We start from the raw sequence: 16,162 nt of genomic DNA, 5'->3' as shown, positions 1-16,162 counted from the left end.
TGATAAAGTTATCATGTAACCCAGTGTCTGTTAAATGAGCTATAAAAAACACCTTAGAAATACAAGGGGGTTGCACTGTGACCTGTAGGTCAAAATTAATTCTAGGTAAGAAGGCAGAGAAGGAAATACACTGGTTATTTCTATCCATAGTCTGATCATATTGATTTCGGATTCCTTTTCATGTCAGGGTTACAATGAGAAAAAAAAAAAAGTGCTCAGTTGCTGCCTCAATCTAGTGCTTGCGCCGTGCAGAAAAAAACACCCCACCAAAAACTATAGGGCTGACTGCGAAGAGAAGACAACTTCGGCTGGGGAGAGGGGTGAAGAGCGTCTGAAATAAGAACCACCACCTAGATTTATCAGCAAAACCAGGAACACGCTGAGTGATAGGGGCTACTCTTACTAATCATGTTGAAACAACAGCTGCAAACCAGTAGTTAAGATGATCCTGCTTGAAAATCAAATGCGAGGAGCCAACCGTCGTAGGAAAATCTAAAAATAACTAAGACCAGAGCACATCATGCACGCGCCCAAAGAAAACTGTCATTTGTAGATTTGCTGGAACAGGCCCCAACTACCTCCAAATTGAAAGGACACCACCTCTTCAAAACAGTAATTACTATTGCCCACAATACCTGGCAACTTAGGTTCAAATGTTGGATGAGTAAGTGCTTTTGCTAGATGTTATGTGTACAGCACCATGGAGCAGGACGAAGCTCCTCCCCAGCCCGGTAGGGAAACGGACTAAGGTAGGGATAAGCCAGGATAAGGTGTAAGAAATATCAGGTAAACGGACCAAGAGCCAGGACACAGAGGTGTCACCATCGAGCTTTGGGGTGAATCTTAAGCAGCTCACTGGTCCTAGTGCAAGAAAAGGCATATCCAGGGCATATTTGGTTGGCTGGCCCCCAACACATCCAGCCTGGGAAGGGCTTAACCAGGGTAGCAACGCGGTCAATATTTGATATTTAGATGAATCAGTGGCAGCTGCACAGAGGATGAAATGAAGACCAGTAGGGATAGTGAGATCAGTTAATAACACAAATACTTCAGGCAGCTATAGAATTAAGCCAGAGGAGTGTTCAAAACAATGTTATAGCACGGTAGGCCAAATATTACAGTAAGCTAGTTTCTGGAGGACAGGGGTGGTGGGATTTTACACCCTAGTAAAAACTCCAGGGCTGGAATATGCCTGAATGCAGACATCCCAAATAACCCAAGTACAGGGAAGAGCTGGTTGGCAACGTGACTCCAAGGTTTTTGTTTTTTGTTTTAATTCTAAAAACAGGTAAATCTGAACTTACTTTGCCTCTTAAGAAAAACTCTTTGGTAGAAAAGAAGGGAATGAAATGGCTTATAGGGAAGGGATTTAAAAGAATCACGTGAGATCTTATGTTTGGTTGTTTCAGAGCTGCTCTGGACAGTTTGTTTACAATGAGGAGTTATCTAACTCTGAACATACTGTACATGGCAATTAGAAGTCATCGTGGCAAGAAAAAAACCACAGTCGGCCTGCCGCAGCCAACACCAAAACAGCCAGGAACAGTAGGGAAAACATAGGGATGAAGGTGGGGTTTGTTTTTTATTATAAAAGAAAAAATAACTCCTCAGGAAATCTTAACAAAGGGAAAAAGTATTTCACACTCAGAACAGACACCAGGATACAAAATTACAAGTGTTTTGACTCCAGTCCTATCCCCATCTCCCCAAAGAGCAGAGATGGGAGGGAGACAGCTGAAGCAAACAAGCAATTCTGTAAAACAAAGACTTAAAATCCCTACAAATATGATGAAAATCCTGTTTTGCTTTTAAAAAATTTTTTTAATATATCAAAAGGCCTGCTTTAGTGACATGCTAGTCCCACCAGAAAATAACCCCAATACCCCCTTGTCAATAACATGCTTAAGTTGACCAGCCAACTCAGATTTCTATACCCCTGTGTGTACAAGTACATGTGTACCTTTTAAATCAAAGCCACGGGGATCGGGTGACTGCTGCTGCTAACGTGCTTCCACCTGTTAACTGACCAACGTCCACCCCCTCCAGAAGGATGGACAGGGCACAGAGAAACCCTTAAGTGGTAGTGAGGGAGTAACAGCCCCAAATAGCCACCTTTTCAAGCACTGCCACCCTCACCCCCATTCAAAAGGAGATCCTTGTTTCTAATCTGACAACTCCCCTCAAATTTGGCTCCCGGTGACCCGAATGGTTTTTCTCTTTTAGAAAAAAAACACACCTATCTGCACACCCATATATATCATTTTTTTGTTTTTGCATTTAAATATAAAAATACTACTCTGCTTTGTTATAAATGGAGAACCAAGCAATGAGAACTTTTTCTTCTAAGGTAGGGCTATCCATCCCAGCCCTTTATGCTAAGCTTGTCTTCAAGTGAGGGCATTTTCCTGCCTGTTTCCTCTCTCCTAATTCGTTTCCTCTCTCCTAATTCTCACTTTTATTAGAAAGCTGGTTATAACCTTTTAAGAACTGGAAATTCCCACTGAGAGGGGAAATCTAACCTCACCTGGGAGTAAGCCTAGCTCCCCCATCCCCTTCAGCTACCTGAAGAAAAAGTCCTTCCCCTCCCTTCACAAATACTATGCTCACTGTCCGGATAGCTACGCCTATTGGACAAACACACCTGATTAAATGGAAGCAGTGGTTATGTTTCCCCACCCCACCTCCCCACTAACACACTAGAAAGCTTCAGTGATAGGGGTGGGGAAAGGGTGTATGTGTGTGAAGAAATTAAGAACCTGACCCCTCTATCCTGGCCAAAGAAAGCAAGAGGTATTAACTGGGCATGAGGAATAAGAAAAAGACCTTGATATTCCGCCCTTTGAGTTACAGCTATTATGACAATCGGGAGTGGGTGAGAATGGGAGTGGGATGAGGAATTAGAAGGGGTTCCATGGCTGCCAGGCTAGTCCACTTAGTTTTTGTACTGGAAGGGCTCGTCGCCAGTTTCGTTGAGAAGACATGTGCGGATGAGGGCTTCTGTCACCGCAAAGGGGTCACAGTTGGCAGAAGGGCGACGGTCTTCAAAGTAACCCTTCTTCTCCTGGCCGACAGTCCGGGGAATGCGGATACTGGCGCTCCGGTTGGCCACGCCGGCAGAAAAGTCGTTGATGTTGGAGGTCTCGTGGAATCCAGTCAGGCGGCGGGCATTGTCCAGGCCCCCCTTGGGATCGTAGGCTCGGATGTGGTACTGGTGCCTCTTGCTCAGTCTCTCGATGGACTCCTCAATGTACCTAGAGGCAACAGAAAAGATGGGGGTCCGTCCTGCTGCTAGGAACTCTGCCCTTCAAGGGCAGAGGAGCAGGTATGGATGCAAGAATGGAGTGACTTATCTATCAGTCTTTTCCCAGTTTCCAGTTCACCTCAATACATCCCCAGGAGAACATCATACCTTGTTACCTGTGTGTCCCAGGGCTCGGAACGGTGCCGGACACAGTCAATCACATTTGTTGAATGAAAAGGTCCTAATCAAAGACTTTCTCTGACCCATAAGCATCAATGAGGTATTGTTACTAATTTAGTTCTTTAATAAAGATTTTCAAATGCCCTTCATCTATGTCACCTTTTCCGTCACCAACCCCGCATTCTATTCCTAGAGAATTTTGGGGCACTTTTCAAACAGCAACAAAACGATAGGATTAGAAGACAACTTTTGAAGTCAACTGACAAGAGCTAAGGTACCAGCTTCCTCATGCCCAACACATCAAATCCTTGCCAAGTATTCCTGTATTCCTGCACGTGAGTAAGATGGCCCCAGCAGGAGAAGGTACTCACTTCAGACCGTTCTCCTCTCGCATGGCCTTGGTGCTGAAGTTGGTGTGGCAGCCGGCACCATTCCAGTTCCCAGGAATGGGCTTAGGATCAAAGGTTGCTATCACTCCAAAGTCTTCACACACTCGATGCAGGATGAAACGGGCCACCCAGAGATGATCTCCCATGTCGATTCCTTCACAGGGTCCTACCTGGAATTCCCACTAGAGAGAACAAGAAGGGTGGCCTTTAAAATAAAGACAACTACTCACCCCACTCCGAAGCCCCAAAGCCGGCTCCTTTCTCACCTCGTGGGTTTTGGGTTAAGGAATGGAACATCTGCAGCCCTTGTTAGTAAAAGTCCCCCTCTTGCCCACAGGTGGGGAAAACGGTGGACTAGAGCCCTTTACCTGGGCGGGCATGACCTCGGCGTTCGTCCCCGCGACCTTGATGCCAGCATACAAGCAGGCCCGGTAATGAGCCTCCACGATGTCTCTGCCGTAGGCTTTGTCTGTTCCCACGCCACAGTAGTATGGACCTGCAGAGGCATCAAGACGAAATGTCAAGCGGGAAATCCAGCACATCCCTTTCCACCTAAGATGCATGGCCCAAAGTCAGAGATCAGAAAGCTCTTAACGCTGGCTCTCTAGAATCACTGTACCTGCCTTTACCCAGAAATGGGGCAAGAGAGTGGGGCAGGGGGCTCCTCTTAGCTGTAACCTCAGTGGAGCCCAACGTTTTCCCTCAATGTTAATATCTAAACATCCATGTGTGGATTTGGGGAACGTGAGGGCCAGTATTATTTCAGCCAGTCTTAGGGATACTCCCACAGCTTTTTGATCCATTTTGATCCTCCAGTGATGGAGTCACTGCCATCTCTGGCAAGAGAGACTTCCGTCATCAATTAATTAAGCAACTGCGAGAAGTCATCTCTCACCAAGGGGACTTACCTTGAGGCCCAGGGAAGCCGTTGGAAGGCCAACCAAAAGGGTGCCCGTCTGTGCCCATGAGAGTATACTCCTGCTCCATTCCAAACCAGGGGTGCTGATTGCTCACCATATCCATTATGCGTTTACAGGTATGCCTTAAGTTGGTCTCTAAAAAAAAAGAATCAGCACACCTTTAGAGACCTATGGACAAATCCACTGATGGGGAGAAGGTCTTCAGAGTCTGTGCAGCTTAAGTGTTGATTATAAGCACAACTGACCCAGTGTAAAACCTTTCTGTGTCCCATCAACGTATGAGGGGAAAATGGGAGAAGCTGTAATTAAACGTATGTAGGGAGATTCCCCAAACACTTTCGTTATAACGAAGTCACATGACAGTGGATCCAGAACAGAGCAAATTTCACCTTCTTTGGGCCTTTAGAGCCAAAATCTACCAATTTTTATTGAGAGAAGCGTGTGTATTAGGAGCCTTACATTCCAGGTGAGAAGATTAAGTGCCGAGTTACATAGTATTGGCTAGTGGAAAAGAAAAACATTAAAACGAGATGAGCTCAACTGGAAATAATTTCTAAGCCAGAAGGGAACTTTAAAATAATACAGACTTATTACTGACTGCTTAGCTATGTCCCAGAAACCATTTTAAGGCCTCCATGTTAAAGAAAACCCACAAATGAGTCTTCATTAACAACCCTGGGGTGGGTATTACCAATCTCCCTTTTTACAAGTGAAAAAATGAGGCTCAGTGATGTTGGGTGGCCCACCCAGGTTATAGGACAGGTAGTCGAGCAGCTAGGAAACCCTTAACTGTTCTGGCTACAGAGCTCACACCCTTTACCACAATATGATACTGCCCCGTAAAACAAAGACAATTAAGAATTAAGTTCCAGAGTCACTAAGTGACTCGCCAAAAAGCCTCACTGGCAAAGTGGAGCAAGAGACTTCCCAGAAGGGAGACTTCAGCCGAGAATTAGAAGCAACAGGCACGCGTGCCTGACAAAACCCAAAGGTGCAGTTACAGCAAACCTTCAGGTAAAGAGGTGTTCTCAGTGAACCAAGATGGTCACGTTTTAGTCAGTGGACGGACAGAGAAGAAAATAAGCTGTCTGGAATGAAGTGGCAACCGATCACGTATGTAATACTGTTCTCGATTCTTTGCCTGTATCAAACTCACGTAACCCTCCAAACAACTTTACGAAATGGATTTTATTATTTTCCTCGTTTTAAATTTGGGGAAATTGAAGTATAGGGGATAAATAACTTCCCAAAGTTCGTAACCAGTAAATTGCACATCCAGAATTCAAACCTAACATTCTAACTTCAGAATCCATGTTCTTAAATCTACAAGCAGGCAGGAGGGGCTGTGTCATCACGGGAGACTCCACCAGCAAACAGATGGAGAAATCAATGTCATTTTATGCAACAACAGGGGACCGTGGGAGAACGGCCCACAGTACCTCTTTGAATGAGGAAGTTCAAGGTAAATAGATGCAAGTCCAATCCCCCAGACTCCTGAAATAGTATAATCTTCCCATCCCTGATTTTGGAATACCCTCTACTTCTCTTTTACAGCACTCATGGATGAGGGTGGGGGTATCCATACCTATCCAATACGCACCTGCAGGCTTTCGGTTGTACTTGAAGACTTCACAGAACACCAGCTTGTTGGGGTCCTTGCGGAAAGGATCCCGAAACATGGCAGCAGGGACGAGATACATGTCACTGTTGGAGCCTTCAGACTGAAAAGTACTAGAGCCATCAAAATTCCACTCAGGCAATTCTGGGGTTAAAAGGGAGGGGAAAATTAAGTTAAGAGGTACAGGAGTTTTACAGGCAAGAACACAGCCCCTCACTCACCTTTTCATTTCTAATGATCTACACTCTTTTCCAGAAAGTCAGTGAGGCATGACTGCCACTATTAATATGACATCTGACACCTGCATATAGCCCTACAGGCCTGAGTTCTAACAAGATTGTTGCATCACTTCCTTAAAAGAAATAACAACCGAAGAGTGGCGTCTCATCCCTAACTATGTCTTTCCGACACCATGGAGATAAACAGAAATATTCTGACATTAGCAGTGAGTCGGTCATCACTTAAAATGTTGACATAGGAGAAACAAACACTCGCGGTTTCCCCACTAGGCCATCTGTGTTGCTCCTTTCTCTAATTCAAGCCCCCACTATGTCTACGGACTATGCTAGCTTAAGCTGTGTCCTTATTTTATAGATGAGGAAATAGACGACTAGCAAGATGACTTATTCAGAAATGCTCCCACATCACTTACCACTTCCCCACTATGTTTTAAAGATCAGTTTCTTCCTCTCTCCAGCTGACTATGAGTCCTCCGAAGGCAGAGACCAAACTCTTACCCTGTAGCCCCAGTGCTTGTCCAATACGTGCCACATAGCAGGTGTACAATATATGCTTTATATCATGGCCATTCATTCATTCATTCACTCAAATGTGAACACTATTAGAAGAGGAAGCTATCCTAGAGGTGGTAGTTTTTCTATTCTGATCCTTTTCCAGAAGGAAGATGTCTATGGCTTGTTCTAGACCAAAAAATGAAGGTCACAACTCGTGGGATAAGCAATCAGATAGATGATTTCAGAATTTCCCAAAGCGGCATCAACTAAAAACATATGGATGGCTAGTCCTATTTAGAAACTACTTTAGGGTGTTAAGGTATTTACTTTGCATCTAGAATCCCAGTGATACATGAGTATGAAACAGTATTCAGAGTTTGTAAAGTACGAGGTACAGTCAGGTAAGAGCAGGGGTTTTAAAACTGTGTTCCGTGGGGTGCTTTTAGAGCCAACTAAGTAGGGATACCCAAAGTCAGCTCCCCTCTCCCTCCCAAACCAGACTTTTAATCTTTTGTCTTCTATATACTGGCTTACACGCAAGATTCCATTTAAATAAAGGGATCCATTGTTGCCCTGCCTTGAGGCAGTGTAGGAGCTTAATTTTGACTGAATGAAGTCTGAAAAGCCCTGTCTTAGAAAAGCTTTACAAACAGAACAATAAAGAGGCCAAATCTAGTGGTTTGGTCTCAGACTGCAGCCCACCCCCATGCGGCCCCCCACCTAGTCATCTCACCTTCTATACACTTGGGCTCACTGTCCAGGGTCCGGGTCTTACAGCGCAGACCTTCTCCCGTACCGTCAATCCAGATATACATAGCTTGGACTTTATCACCCTGAGGCAGGGACATGTACACCTGCTTGATGCCTTTGTTCAATTGGGAACTCGCCGAGGTGGCCATGGTGGAAGATGTTCTAGAGAGAGAGAAAAAGTTAAGAACACCAATTCCAAACAGGATCCTCTGTAGCAATGATTCAATAAGAACGACAATGAAATCAACAGTGGGAGTGGTGACCCCTCTCTTTAGAAGTCACACACTCAAAGGTGTATTTATTTACTCTGCTTTTAGGAGCATTAGAGTTTTCTATTCTACAAAAATCTCCTTATAAGCTTCCTCAAGCTAGAATCCACATTTGTGAGGTCTAAGCTTTATTTTCTCAGTGTAGTGGAGGTAGGGGAATTGTTCTAGGGGGAAAAACCCAATAAAGAACACCAAAAAAGAAGATACAAACATTCAGAAGTTTACGGAACAGATCTGGTCTCCTAACATAGGTAAAATCTAGCCACAGAAAGGCTTGGCTCTCCCGTTTGCCTTGCACCCAAAGGGGTATCTCAATAAAAATCTTTTTGAAGATTCCTTCACCCCTCAGACAAAACCCTACACATTTCGATGGATAAAACAAGTGGGCTAGCTAGAAAATGTAAAAGGCTGGTGGCTTCCTAAAAGAACGGCAGCCATCCTATCACCAAGATGTAGAAATAGCTGATACAAGTTGTTTTCTTCGATGCACACTGCCTTAATTTCCATCAGTCAGAGGCAAAGTTCTCGCTGCAGAAGGTACGTTTGAGAATGACATTCTGAGACCTTTCCAAGGAATTAGGAAATTCCCACTTCTAAATCAAAAAGATCTGGTTTCATAAGCTGAAGGATGCTAGAAACTGCAAGCCACCACAGAACCTCTGAAAGGCAACCTCTGAAGTCAGGAAACCAGCCTCAACCCAAGAGGAAACGGTTCTGCCGCTTCCTCCCCCCACTCCCTCAGTGGCCCAGGGTGGCTGGAGAGGGAACACATTGTTCTCCAACGACTTGGGCAACTCTCTGAAGTACAGTGACAAAGTTTCTACGGGCAACCATCCATGTTTGCCCAGCTGAAAACATAACCGCTTCTCCTTACGACAGCCTCACCCTTCCACCAGGGGACAGGACCTGGCCTGTCTAGTCGTCCTATTAGAGGAGAACCAATACCTTTGCCTACCAGCAGCTATAAGACTTGTTATGTCAAACCGCACTCCTGTCTCTGCCTATTAGTCCAGAAGAAACGATTCCCTGATCCCTCCAGTTCCCACTTAAAGCTACAACCCAGTTTCCAGCTTTCATCCCAAGCGTGTTACACCCCCAACATCAAGCCACACTTTCTCCCTTAAGCCTCTTGGTTTCGGATCTTGTGCTTTTTTCCGTGAGACGAGTTGGTGCCAACAGCCTAGGTGTTGACTGTGCTCAACTGGTCCCAACGCGTGCCTAGTGGACTCCGTGGGGAGAAAAACGCGATTCTGAAATTTGGGGGCTGTTTCTGCAGCTGCCACCGGCTGGGCCCTCTCTTCCCTGCGTCTTCACTCACCCCGGCCACAGAAGGTTAACTGTATCGTTGGAATTGCCCTCTTTGGCCCTTCTCTTTTTGGAGTGGGGTTCGAGCCTGTCCTCCTTGTCCGATTCTCGCTGGTCCACGCACCGGTGCTTTCGGGGCGAGGGAGACGGACCTGAAGAGGAAGACGCCGGGCGATCCGGGTCGGACCCCGACGCGCAGGAATACGCAGGTGGCTGGCTGAAGGTCTTAACCTTGATCCGAGATTTCTCTCCCGAGTTCACTGAATAGGCAATGAAGCCGTAGCTGTTGGAGCAGGACCCCGAGGACCCCGATTCCAGGTCGTCTTCACGTTCTTTCACTGTCCTCTTCAAGCACTTGCGGCCCGGGGAGAGTCCCCCCGCGCCATCCTTGGGGCAGTTGGGATTATCCACTTTGAGGACAGCCCTTTCCCAGAACTAGCCCGCAAGCCGGCGCCCCGCCCGTGGGCCCCGGTCGGGATCTCAGGGCCTGGCCGAGGGGGCCATGTACCGCCTAGGGCCTAGGCGGGGGGAGGGGGTGGGGACGGGGGGGGTCGCGGGAAGGACAGTGCGCCGCCGCCGTCTCCACCCGGCCAGACCTCTCCACTGGCCGCGCCCGCCGCCACGCTGCACCCCGGGGTCCCCATTGTTCAGTCACAGTGGCGGGCCCCCGAGACCGCGCGGCCGGAGCTGACCGCACCAAGAGCCACTGGCCTCAACCGAGGCGTCGAAAAGGTCATCAAGACCACGACGAGGGCCGCGGCCGGCCACCGCGGAGGCAGAGGGCGCGCTCGCACCGGGGCCGCCAGGCCACTGCACCCACCGCGCACACCCCACCGCCGAGCGAGCTCCAGGGGCGGCGCTTGGAGCCGCCAGCGGCCAAAAGCGGATCAAAACAAGTCCCCGCCCTCCTCAAAGCCTGGCGACCCGCGCACCCCACCGTCGCCGACCGAGACCCGCCGGGGACCAAGGTGGCGGAAGCCTGCGCGACCGCCCGCAGGCCAGGGCGCAGCCCAGGCGGGCATGGTCCTCGGAAAGGGCCGAACGCCAGGGCCCCGCGGTGCGGCTCGGCTGGCGGCGGGGGCGGCGCACGTCCCCTCCGGGTCCCCCGGGCTGGCGGGCCGCTTACCTGGGGGGGCGAGCAGGTGCCAGGGCGGGCAGGCCGCGAGAGCGAGGTGCGGAGAGGACGGGAGAGGACAGGAGAGGAGGCCGGGGGTGATGCTCAGGCGCTCCGCTCTCCTTCCATCCTCGGCTCTGCGGGGCTGCTCGCCGCCCGGCCCCCTTTATCCGCGGCCGGAGCCGCCCCCGGCGCCTTGATTGGCTCCCCGCGGCCGGGAGCCGGGGTGGATCGGCTGACGCGCGCCGGGGCCCCGCGACCATTGGGCGAGCGGGCGAGCGGGCGCCGCCCGGGAGGGGGCGAGGCGGCGGGGACAGAAAGAAAGGGAAAGGGCCGTGGGGGAGGGGCGCTGGCGGGCGGGGGAGGGGCGGGGCGGGGAGGAGGCGATTTCCTGCGAGGAAGCACCCGGCCTACCCGGGCTGCCGCGCGCCGCGGCGGGGCCTCCCCGCAGCCCCGACCGGGGTCTGCAAACTTCCCAACGAACCGCCCTTGGCCTCCGCCCCTGCAGCCCTCAGGTTGAATCGTTTTGCCAAAGAATGCTCTCTCTTCGTAGGTCCTGTTGCAGACCCTACAACTCCCTAAGGAAATTCTCACCCACGGAAACATAAATTTGCCTTTTCTTGTTAGAGGACTTCCCCCTCCCCCGATCCCCTTTTCTATGCACGTGTCAAGTGGAGAGGGGCGCGGGGCGCAGGAGCCGGGCAGCCCTGGGCCTGCCTGGGCGCTGGGGGACCGCGGGCCTGCGCGGAGGGCAGCGCAGGTTGGAGGCTGCCCGGGTTAGGACTGCAAGAGCCCGCTCTCAGTGGCTTTGGGGACGTCACCAGAAGTCCTCGATCTCACATTTGTAATCAAAGGGCTGTGTGTGTCGTCCACAGAGAGGATCCTGGGTGCTGTAGGAACAGTCAAGAGATCTGTGTGATTCCTCCTCGTCACTCCTAAAGGCAAGTCTCTCAGCCTCTCTGGGCCCACGTTGGCTGGTCTGCAAGTAAAGGTCTTCAAAAAGAGGACCTTTAGAGTCCCCCAGGAGATGTGAAATTCTGTGTGCAAACTTCCCCAAGGGCAGCTGAAAGGAAAGGGGGGGGGCTTTGCATGCCCCCTTCAAAGCCCAGTGTACTTAGAAACTTTAGAATTCCTTAAACAGATACTCTCAGGTGTTTATTGCTTTACAGGTAATTTATTGCACCTTCTTTTTAATCTGGAAAGTGAGAATCAGTACCCCTTCCTCTTCTCAGCCTTGCTGTGAAAAGGTACAAGCGAACACAATCTTGAAATAGATACTTGTCAACAGGTGCACAATAATTATTATACCAGTTCTATTAATTGATCATTCTGTTTTTATTCTCTGAAAACCACCTGACAGTGTCTAGCCTTTATTGCATCTTTCAGGAGCCTCAGTATTTGAGACTTTGAGATTTTTCTGTTCGAAGACCAAGAAGTCATGCTTCCAGTGCTTTTGGAAGAGGAAGGGAAGAAGTTTGTTCTTCTGGTTATTTTTTGTACCACAAATATGGAAAAGAAATGTTGCTTGCGACCACACACACATAACTTGGCTTCTTCGGTCAACATCCTTTCCCTTTCAGAATGTGTTCTAACACTGTAGTGCTTTAACATGACAGATGCAGTATTCATCTCAAATGGTTTTTTGGTATGTTTCAGACAGGTGACATTCTGGACTGGCGAAGGCACCTTACCCAGTGTAAGGGATTCCACGTTGGGTTTCAGTGCTGCGTGTTGGAGTGTTATGTTGTGGTTGTTAAAAGCTAGGCTTCAGGTTAGCCAAACCTAGATTCAATTCTGGGCTTTTCCTCCTACCAGCTTTGTGTTGGCTTAGTTACTCAGCCACAGGAAGACTCAGTTTCCTTCCAAACTATTGTAGGGATTAATTGGGATAGCATATGCAAATGAATGAGGCGTGTACCTGGAACATAGTTTAGAAAATAGTAATATTATTATAGGCGAAGATAATATGAAGAGATTGGATTCTTTCTTTCCTTTTTTCTTTTTAGTTCATAGACAACAGAAATTTTTTTCTCATGGTTCTGGAGGCTGGAAGTCCAAGGTCAAGGTGCTAGCAGATTCAGTGTCTGGTAAAGAACCACTTCTTTGTTCAGGGATGGTGTTTCCGTGCTGTGTTCTCACATGGTGGAATGGATTCTTTCTTTCCCCATGACAACCCGTTACGGACAACTTTCTAACTCAGTGTAATGTTCCACTTTTAGTTTTATGAGAGTGGGCTTAGACCTGGTAACTAAGTGTCTTCATTCCATTTCTTTCTGTAAAGTCTTGCGTTTAAGTGGTTGAGGAGGGGAATTGAGGAGGAGTGTCCTTGTTTAAAAAGATGTTGATTTCCAGCTGCCAAATGGCCTCAGCATAAACCAGAGCCTCCTACTGCCCTTACCGCCTCTAGCACCTGAGGTAGGATGGCAAACATACTAGACAATGGAGTAGTAGAAACAAGTGCAGTTTTTAAAGCGTATGGTATATTTTGCCCTGTGAGTGCCTGCTTCCCTTGTTAGGTATCTTAACCTCCTTGAGCAGCTTCTTCTATCTTGTATCCCCCAATAGCATCCAGAATGAGTGTTCAGTAAGTGATTGTTGACCACACTGAAATCACAGCGACACCATCAAGAGAACATGTGCTTTGAGCTGCTTTTCCAAGAATGGAAATAGGTTTGCTTTGATCCATTCATGTGACCAGGGACATACTTTGTGAAGGTTAGCGACAGAATACCTGACTGTGGAGTCTTTCAGGAGGGAACAAGAGGCCCTGTCCTCCTTGCCCACACTTACTTAAACCAACAGAAACAGGGTCCAAACGAGTCCAAAGACTGATCAGGGAAGCTTAAAAGTGTATGAGGGAAGAAGAAACAGGAAAAAAAGGCCTGTAACTAACTGGTTCGCCCCCAGGAACCCAGACTGTGATTTTGGAGAAGTTAAAAATGGAACAGCCTGTTTCATCCAGTTTGACTTTGCTGTGTCTGCTGCGCTTTGTTCTCCTTCCCTTTCTTCCCTAAATTGCCACCCACCCCCATTCCCCACCCCCTCCAGGAAAAGAGCATTAGAATGCTTGAACCTATGAACTTTTCTATCTCTTGGTACACTCAGTATCAAAGCCCACAGGGGATTCTATTACACGTGCTTTGAAGTCAGGCTTTTCTAACCTAGCATAGAGTAGCTATGCCCAAGGAGTGGGAGAGCAATATTACAGGTCAAGATTTTGTTCCAAATCTAAGAAATGTCCAGGGACTGAAAGCATTTCTTCAATGTTGTTCTGTTGCCTGAAATAAAGGCCTTGTCTTGGATGGGCTTTACCTGTCAGTTCACCTCTCAGTTTCTTTCTCTCTGTTTTGAAGGACATATTCTCATTCTGTGGCTTGAAAGACCTTAATCTGGCCATCTCAGGTGCCTTCCCAGGGCCCTCATGATTTGCCTTGCACTCCTTAGAGACAAGATACGGGGTAGGGCCCAAACAGACCCAAACGTTCAGCTATAACATGCAGTTTGGGAAATGGCGTTTTCCCTATATCTGAATGATTTCAATAGGCATTCAACAGAAAAACCCTTTAATCGGGCTAAAGAGACATAGCTGAGATCCATGCTTGAGAAATACCCTAGAAACCCAACCCCAAATTTTAAACTATTTTTGGTTTTAAATAAACCATCACCAGTTCTTTCCAAAAGAATAGACTATCATATAATCTTGAAACAGAAAGAAAACAAAAAAGAAGAAAATAAACAGCTTTGGAAATTAGTATCATTCCTCTTAAACCAGATTTAAGGAAGAAAGTGAAGTTGACCAAGCTTTGGGAATTCACTACACAATTAAAGCAGTCCAGGTTTTACCTCAATTCAGTATCTAACCCCGAACGCAGTGACTGTTCTTTATATCCTTTCTGATTATTTGATATCCTTAAACTCAGGTTAGGAAATTAGAAGTTCAAGTCTCAGCTATGTTTCATTAGTCTGATTTAAGTTTTGTTGAAGGTCCCCTGAAATCACTCGAATACAGGGAATATTCCATATCCCAAACTGCACGTTGTAGCTGAAGGTTTGGGTCTGTTTGAACCCTACCCTAAATCTTGTCTCCAGTAGGAAACTGCTTCCAGGGTTGGGAAGAATTGAGTTGATCTTAGCTAATAACATGGGGAAATAAGCCCTTTTGAGAAAATTAAAGCTGTGCCATTCTAGAATTAGATCTTCACATTAGTCTATCTTAAAAACGAGGAAACTTGGTGCAGTATGTCCCAGCCTAGTGTGCTGCCAAGGTGTCACTCCCTTGAGAACATTATGCTCTTTCCTTTCCTTTAGTCTCAGGCGGTGGACGATGCAATGCTTGGCTACCACCTCTAAAACACTGAAATTCCTACTGTATCCACTTAAATAAATAGTGCAGGGGCCGGCCAGCTCACCTCTGACGCCTATGTCGTGGCTTACCCAGCACCTTACATATATGGTAGATATTCAATATGTTTGTGAACAACTAGATTACCAGAAACAAAAATGCTTTATGGCAGGTTTTATTTAGAAGAATCTTTGGCCATCATTTTGCATATTTAATAATCCCCTAGTTTCATTGTTTTGTGAATCTGGGATTTTCATACATAAAAAACTTTGTTTCTTAGTCTCAATGTATGTATGGATCTGTCTTTATTCCCTAGATTGACGGGGACATCCTTGAAGCTTATAAAAAAGTTTAGGAGATTTAGCACTGCAGTCAAAAAATTATTTAGATAGGAGCGTGTTCTTTAGGTGGTACTTTTCCCAAAGATATCCTCCACTGGGAACAAGGCCCTTCTTCCTCTTTCACTCCCATCCCCTTAGTTGATTTGAATTCTTGTGTATTTCAGGTTCACATGCCAAATTTTAATGGGAAACAAATAGCCCTGGGGTATGTTTTCTGGATGCTTGGGCAATACTTATTGTGGTTCTGTATTTTGCCTGACCTCCTTTCCCCTCCCCCCATTTTTAAACCGGTTCTGGAGACTTGTTTACCGGGATGGAGATAAAAAAGGCTTGGCTGGGGTGGTGTGGACGTAGTGCCCTCTGGTGGAATTTTGGGAGACTTACATCTCCCCAGAAGCTTAAGAGTGGGAAGTTGTTTTCTTGACAGGCCTTCCACGAGAGAGAGCCTCTCTGTTATAGCTCAAATATAGTGAATTAATAACACACACGTTTATTACCTATACTGGATATTTTAGAGATATTATCTTGGAGGTATCAATCGATTACTAGAGGTTTCTTTATCCTTATAAAGATAGGCCTCAAATGACTAGAAATGGGTGACTAGCAGCATCTGTGCTTTTCCATCTTCTCCCATCAGGGTGTACCAGAGGTGAAAAGAAAGGTAATTGAAAAGCGTCTAGGAACCAAGGGTTAAGGGAGAATGGCAAGGATCAGAAAACTTGGTCACAAACAAGTCTTATCCTTAGCCCTCACTCGGAGCTGAGCCCAGAAATTTAAGACCCAGCCAGAAGTTGAGAATCTGCCAGACTTTCAGTCCCAAGGGATACTGGGCCATGCACTGGGGGGTGGGGAGAGGTGAGGGGAAAAGAGAGGGCTGGAGGGGCTGGGGGGCAGGGGGAGGAGGGCTGGGTGGTGGACAGAAAGTGTGACATAGACACACTCTCTGGGGGACGGTCTGG

General features: G+C 47.4%; 2 protein-coding genes across 7 annotated transcripts in view; one reads left to right on the top strand and one right to left on the bottom strand.

The window, feature by feature from the left end:
* Window positions 1–1,563: 1,563 nt before the first annotated feature.
* GLUL (glutamate-ammonia ligase) lies at window positions 1,564–11,152 on the bottom strand. 4 transcript variants are annotated; one of them, XM_081024583.1, is made up of 8 exons: window positions 10,533–10,669; window positions 9,420–9,666; window positions 7,816–7,994; window positions 6,331–6,492; window positions 4,719–4,865; window positions 4,179–4,306; window positions 3,793–3,992; window positions 1,564–3,251 (listed from the first exon to the last, which is right to left on the bottom strand). In XM_081024583.1, exons 3-8 carry the CDS (start codon window positions 7,979–7,981, stop codon window positions 2,933–2,935), a joined length of 1,122 nt encoding a protein of 373 aa, XP_080880709.1. In that variant the 5' UTR covers window positions 7,982–7,994; window positions 9,420–9,666; window positions 10,533–10,669; the 3' UTR covers window positions 1,564–2,932. The 4 variants fall into 4 exon arrangements, with proteins under 4 accessions (XP_080880709.1, XP_080880707.1, XP_080880708.1 ...); XM_081024581.1 differs by having other exon boundaries at window positions 6,316–6,492; window positions 9,420–9,793; window positions 10,533–10,661; XM_081024582.1 differs by having other exon boundaries at window positions 9,420–9,793; window positions 10,533–10,661.
* RGSL1 (regulator of G protein signaling like 1) overlaps window positions 10,869–16,162 on the top strand; it is a 111,559-nt gene continuing 106,265 nt past the window's right edge. For all 3 annotated transcript variants that reach the window (XM_081024576.1, XM_081024575.1, XM_081024577.1), the window contains exons 1-2: window positions 10,869–11,035; window positions 11,396–11,461. The gene's annotated coding sequence lies outside the window, so the exon portion shown is untranslated. The remainder of the gene's footprint in view (window positions 11,036–11,395; window positions 11,462–16,162) is intronic.

The sequence above is a fragment of the Rhinolophus hipposideros genome (genome assembly GCF_964194185.1).
Source record: "Rhinolophus hipposideros genome assembly, chromosome: 19".
Classification (NCBI taxonomy): Eukaryota; Metazoa; Chordata; class Mammalia; order Chiroptera; family Rhinolophidae; genus Rhinolophus; species Rhinolophus hipposideros.
Note: the sequence above shows the minus strand (reverse complement) of the source record. Positions and strands in the feature narration are given on the sequence as shown.

What these genes read in the sequence shown, in the direction of transcription:
- GLUL (XM_081024580.1), bottom strand. Translation starts at nt 10,783, where the DNA reads ATGGTCGCGGGGCCCCGGCGCGCGTCAGCCGATCCACCCCGGCTCCCG. An exon ending in GCACCTGCTCGCCCCCCCAG is followed by an intron (nt 7,995 to 10,532) that starts GTAAGCGGCCCG and finishes CTCTCTCTCTAG; the next exon opens with AACATCTTCCACCATGGCCA. An exon ending in CGAGAGGAGAACGGTCTGAA is followed by an intron (nt 3,252 to 3,792) that starts GTGAGTACCTTC and finishes TGTTGCCTCTAG; the next exon opens with GTACATTGAGGAGTCCATCG.